This window comes from Urocitellus parryii, chromosome 4, assembly GCF_045843805.1.
Source record: "Urocitellus parryii isolate mUroPar1 chromosome 4, mUroPar1.hap1, whole genome shotgun sequence".
Lineage (NCBI taxonomy): Eukaryota > Metazoa > Chordata > Mammalia > Rodentia > Sciuridae > Urocitellus > Urocitellus parryii.
The window spans coordinates 178,406,846-178,412,845 of NC_135534.1; the positions used below are offsets into that span (position 1 = coordinate 178,406,846).

General features: G+C 50.6%; 1 protein-coding gene across 1 annotated transcript in view; it reads right to left on the reverse strand.

The window, feature by feature from the left end:
* The window catches only part of Tbc1d2 (TBC1 domain family member 2), a 45,709-nt gene extending 40,021 nt beyond the window's left edge, over positions 1 to 5,688 (reverse strand). Inside the window, exons 1-2 of the mRNA XM_026415481.2 lie at positions 5,226 to 5,688; positions 1,767 to 1,908 (exon numbers count right to left, since the gene is read on the reverse strand). Of these exons, the coding sequence (XP_026271266.2) occupies positions 1,767 to 1,908; positions 5,226 to 5,600 (517 nt within the window). The 5' untranslated portion in view covers positions 5,601 to 5,688. The remainder of the gene's footprint in view (positions 1 to 1,766; positions 1,909 to 5,225) is intronic.
* Between the last annotated feature and the right edge of the window lie 312 nt (positions 5,689 to 6,000).

Sequence of the window (6,000 nt, forward strand, 5' to 3'; positions counted from 1 at the left end):
ATGAGCTTCACATTCCTTCCTCTGTGTAATCATAAAGTTCAATGTGTTCACCCATATTCACTCCACAAATATCTTCATGCCAGGCAGAGCACCAAGGACTGGGTCACAGGTGACAAAGAAAAGATCCCTGCACTTACAGGCTAGTGGGCAGAGACTAAGAAGGACACTGGTAATCAGAACACAATGTGACATACTTCCTTAGCAATGTTTGAAAAAAGTATCGGGGTCCATACAGAATCCAGGAAGGAAAGTCCCAGAGTGTGTCCAAGAGGAGGCTGACAAGATGAGGAGGTGACACTAGAACTCCACCTTAGAGAATAAGCAGAAATCTGCCAGGTGAAGAGGGACAGCGGAGTCTCATCTGGTGCTGCTGATGTGTAGACACAAGGTGGGCACTAGGGGGAAGGCTGGGAGGCTGGCAGAGTGGGATCAGGAGAGACGAGCCCTGGGCACCATGCAAGGAGCTGAGTGACCCTGCATGGTGGGCGGCCAGGGAGGAGGGTAGCAGGCTTAGGTTCCCATTTTAGAAAGCTCACTCAGGCCATAGTGAGGGGCCAGGTTCAGACACAGGGATAGAAGTGGAGACATTGGAGTGGAGGCTGCTGTGATTTTCTGGCTGAGAGATGAGATCTAAACCAGGCGGTGGCAGTGAGGAAGGCCTGAGGCTGACATGTGGGTTGAAGGGCAAGAGCGGGCAGCATGGTGCCTGGCTGCACTGGCTGCCTGAGAATGAGGAAGTGTGGAGGGTGACTTGCAAGTCTGGGGCAACGGGTATGGGGGGCCACATAACAAGGGAAGGGAAGCTGGGTCAAGGGTCAAGGACAGGGGCTGGGGATGTGGCTCAAGCAGTAGTGCGCTCGCCTAGCATGCATGTGGCCCGGGTTCGATCCTCAGCACCACATACAAACAAAGATGTTGTGTCTGCCGAGAACTAAAAAATAAATATTAAAAATTCTCTCTCTCTTTCTCTCTCTCTCTCTCTCTCTCTCTCAAAAAAAAAAAAAAAAAAAAAGGGTCAAGGACAGATGTACTCAGTTTTGCAAAGTATCCAGGTGATGCGTGGCCAGAAGTCCTGCCTTTGCTTCTTTGGCCTCCCCATCAACTGGGATGCAGCCCTTTAGATCCCTGTGGCTCCTTCAGGGCCAGCTGAGGGGTGTCAGGTGTGATCTCCTAGGCTCCTCCATGTGGGGATGTTCTAGGATCTGGGGTCAAGACACTTCTCTGTGGGTCACCAGGGAGCAAAGGATTCTGTCTTCTGGAAACACCAGGGATAAGACTGCTCATCTAAAACACCCGTACAGAAGCACTTGGTGAAGAGCTGGGCATTCTCTCACTCACCCTCCTCACAGCCACTCTGGGCAAGTTCCACTTCTTGAGATGTCCCATAAATCTCATCCTAACAGTAGGTAATATCTATTGGGCTCTGACATGGTGCAGGCATTGCTCTAACCATTTCAAGTGTATGGATTCATTTACTCTCCATAATAGCCTCAGGAAGCAGGGATAATTTATTAACCTCATTTTATAGAGAAAGAAACGGAAGCTCAGGCAGGCTAAGCAACTTGCTTGAAATCACACAGGATTAGGATGTGCACCCACAGGGCTGGCCTCAGAGCCCGAATCCCTGCCCTAAGGATTCGAATCCCAAGTCACATCCTGATGCTCTGCTTTCTTTGCAGAGGGCTCCTCCCACTCACTCCCATTGGCAGGGTAAAGGCTTGGCCACCAGCCCTGGGTGTGCAGCAGGAGGCCAGCCTATTCAGTACCTAGCTTGAGGTGCAGGGTGGGCCCATTCCCAGCCAGGGTGGCATCAGGGGCGGCAGGAAGTGCAGGAGGGCTGTTGTGGAATTCCCAGCGCTTCATCTGCAGCTGTTGCAGCCAGTACAACATCACTTGCTTGGTGGCGGCCTGAGAAGCACAAGGATTAGTTGGCAAGGCCCTGTGCCTGCAGAATAGCATTAAGTATGGGACATAGGGAAGGTCACTGGAGGCTAGGACACTGTCTGTTCCCAGGGGGTAGAAATTGATTGTGTGGAATACCACATGCTTCTTGGCCACAGCTCAAGCTCTGGTCTTCCACTCAGGTTTCTCAACCTCTGTAGGCCGGTTTCCTCATCTGTGCTATGGTGACAATAACATCCATGAAATCAAAGTGGTTATGAGTATGAAATGAGATAAGTGAAATTAAGTGCCCTGCACAGTACTTGACAGGGCAGGTGTTCAAGATATGCTTATTAGATGGAGGAACACAGGTACTGTGAGAGCGGAAAGAACTCTGGCATCCTTTGGGTGGGTGCTGGACCATCACTCTCTCCTTGTGTGCTATCTCTAAGTCTTAACTGCATTTTTGTGGAATGGGGGTGATCCCTCCTGCCATGGAGTTGCATGGAAATCATGGATATGAATGGGGACCGAAGAGCCACATGTACACTGTGACAACATGACGATCCTTCATGTGCCCCAACATTCCAGATAAATTATGGGTGGACACTGGTCATTTATTAACCAGCATTAGACCACCCAAATACCCACTTTCACATCCATTCATTGGCTGGATCCTCAGAGGTAGGCAAGGCAGGAGTGACCAGCCCTTTCTATAGATGGAGACACTTGGCTCTGAAGCAGCCCAGGCGTGTGGTGGTAGAACCCCGAGACTCCAGTTCCAAACGGGAACTTTGTTCTAATTTATGGCCAGGATATTTGTTACTTATATAATGAAGACCTGAGATCTGCTACAGTGGGCACAGAGGATGGGCAGTGTTCTGGGAGTGGGTGGTGAGCCTCAAAGACCTGCCTGCAATCAAAGCCACATGAGAATAGCAGCAATGTGGCTATGTGGCTATCAGGGAAGCTTCCCATCTTGAAAAAACCACAGATGAAACATGACCTCAGCCAGGGGCTCAGAAAAATGGCCCTCAGTCTGTTGTGAAGGTATTGTTAAGATCAAACGGTGCTCATTAGTCCTCTGTTTCCATATACTATTCCCAACAGACCTCTTAGGGCTTCAGCATGACCTGAAGGCTGATAAACTCCAGCCAAATCCAAACACCCTGTTTTATCACACAATTCATTTGACATATACATAAGTATATATGTCAAATATATATTGAGTACCTAGTGCCAGGAGTGATGGCGCATACCTGTAATCAGTGGCTCAGGAGACTGAGGCAGGAAGATAACGAGTTCAAAGCCAGCCTCAGCAACTTAATAAGGCCCTAAGCACCTGAGTGAGACCCTGTCTCTAAATAAAATATAAAAAAAGGGCTGGGGATGTGGCTCAGTGGTTAAGCACCCCTGGGTTCAATCCCAGGTACAAATACGTATATCTATCACCTGTGATATGCATCAAGGACTGTGCTAGGCACTGGAAGATACTGTGGTGAGCCAACACACATGGTCCCTGTTTAGACAACATCATATGGAGGTCCTGCAGCCTCCTCATCCTTAGTCCCCTCCTGTCAGTGACTGATCCAGCCAGGCAGCCAGCTGGTTACTCGAGCCATCTCTGATGTCTCCCCTGCGTTCTATTTCCTATACATCTCTGGCCACTGCCATCTCCCTCCCTCCCCTGGAGCACAGATGTGGCTCATGCTTCATTCCCCCATGGTCACCTGCTGCTAGGCTTCATGATTTGTTCCATAATGGATTTCTCTTGATTTGTTTTCTACCCAGTGGTCATGCTTTCTAAACTTAAGCCTCTTAGACAACTTCCATAGCCTTCAGGGCAAAGTCCAAGCTCCTGAGCCTAACTCACAAATGCCCTTCCCTCTGCTCTCCATCTTTTGGGCCCCTGTATGGATCTCAAGCTCCTGTGATTTGCTGGGACACTTGTAGCTGCATCATGTTTTCTGATCTTTGCTCCCAGGGTTCTCTTGGCCTGGAGAACTATTCTTGCTTTTGTCCGCTTGTTGAAAACTTAGTTCTTCTTTCAAACCTCAGGTGATGCCTTTCTAGACAGCTCCTTAACCCACCTATCAGCACACTTTTCTTACATAGACTTACCAGGGTATTTCCACAGCACATTTACTATGTCTGCCAGTTTCCCTGCCAGTCTCTCCCACCATACCTCAAGTTGTCTGGGCACTGTCAGGGGCAGGGAAGCAGGTGGCAGGTCTGACTTGGCTCCATATCCCAGAAACTGGCACAGAGCAGGGCACATGTGAGGATCAATGGAATAGGAAAGGCCATGAGTTAGGAGGCACATGTGGAAGGAGACACATGCCTGGGAAGCACATGATCTCTAAAATGCCTTTCCTAGCCTGAAACTCCTAGTTTCCATTATTTTAACTGTGTCCTCAAGCCTGGTCATCAGCCAAACACCACCAGAAAAAAAACAAAACAAAAAACGAAACCTGTGGGCATCCACTGATGCCTGGTTAGCTGGAGGCTGTGGGGAGGGTGGGGAGGCAGAGTGGGGGAGGGAGGCTCTCTCCTTGCACACTCTTCTCTGATGCGCGCAGATATCTTAACCCAGATCTGTCTTTCCAATTAAGTGATGAGGTACTTCCTCTTAACATGAGCATTCTGATCTGGGTTCCAACATCCGGTGTGTGCATGTGTGTTCACTCAACAAACACTAAGTACCCACTAGTCTAGACATGCCTACACGACAATCTAGGTGTATCAGTGAATCCTACCTGTTTATCCTCCCAATCCCTGCCAATGTCAGCATTTACTCCCCTTGGCCCAAATATTAAGAAGTGAATCAGACTCCTGGTCTTGAGAATTGCAACGAACAATATCTTGACTATACTTCAGTTCCAAGTAAGAAAATTTAGGTAACTTTGTAGTGAGGAATACCCAAAAGTAAAAGTTTTTCTTTTCGGCAGTGCTGGGAATTGAATCCAGGAGTGCTCTACCACTGAGCTACATCCTCAGCCCTTTTTATTTTATTTCAAGACAGGGTCTCCCTAATTTGCTGAGGCTGGCCTTGAACTTGAGATTCTCCTCCTGCCTCTGCTTCCCAAATCGCTGGGATTAAAGGAGTGTGCCACCATAAGCGTTCCAAATGTAAAAGTTTTAATACAGCACCGAGATGTAGAAAGACTACAGGATTCCAAGGGTGGACTACACCATTCTAAATGCCTGACCTCGCGCCATTCACTCCTTCTTTCTTTGACTCAGTTTCTTGATCCAGAAAAACGGGTCCCTCATTCTGGCCTGCAGGAATGAGGAAACGAGTGTGAAGAGCCTGGGAACTCGCCCCAGGAGACCGTTCCATTTACCTTCAGCGTGATGACCCGGTTGGGAGTCCTGATTTCGAAAGTCCCCTCCTCAGCGTCTGCCTTGCAGTCAAACACCGCACTGGAGAGGTCGATGCTGTCCAAGGGATTAGCATCCTGCGCGGTCCGCGAGTAATAGAGGTGGCATTTCCTCTCGTCGTAGAAGAACCAGCGGGATTTCCAGCTCCGGATGGGCCCTTTGCCGCCAAACTTACTTAAATATCCACAGAGTTTCTTGGGAGCCTCCTCCAGCGGCCGGCCGCAGCCCTCTGACTCCGCTGGAGGCACCGCCTCAGTGAGTTTGGCGGAGCCGGGAGGGTCTTTGGACTCGGCAGCGGAGGAGCAAGACTCAGGGGTGTCTTCCCGGGCGTCTGCCATCGCCGCTGTCGGGCCACCTCGGAGGGACAGGAGGTCCGCAGGACCCTAGCGGCCAAATGCGAGGCTCAGCCAGCACCTTTGAGAGATAGACACCTGAGAGGGGGCGGAGCCAACGGCGGACCCGCCCCCAGAAGGAGACCAGGACGCGGCTCTGCAGCTGGAGCGCCCCAAACACAGCGAACCCAGGTGGGCGCGGTGGCCCCGCCCTCGCCTCAAACCAGGACCCGCCCTGCCTGCTGCCGGCTCCTCCCAGGCACGCCCACTTCCGGCTTTTCCTCCGCTCCTGTCAGCCATCTTTACTGAGGGCAGCTGAGGTGCGTGAGGCGGGTGTCAAATCATTAGCGTGGAGGCGTGAGAAGAAATATGGAAGGAGACGTCTGTCCCTGGCTACACTGCCCGC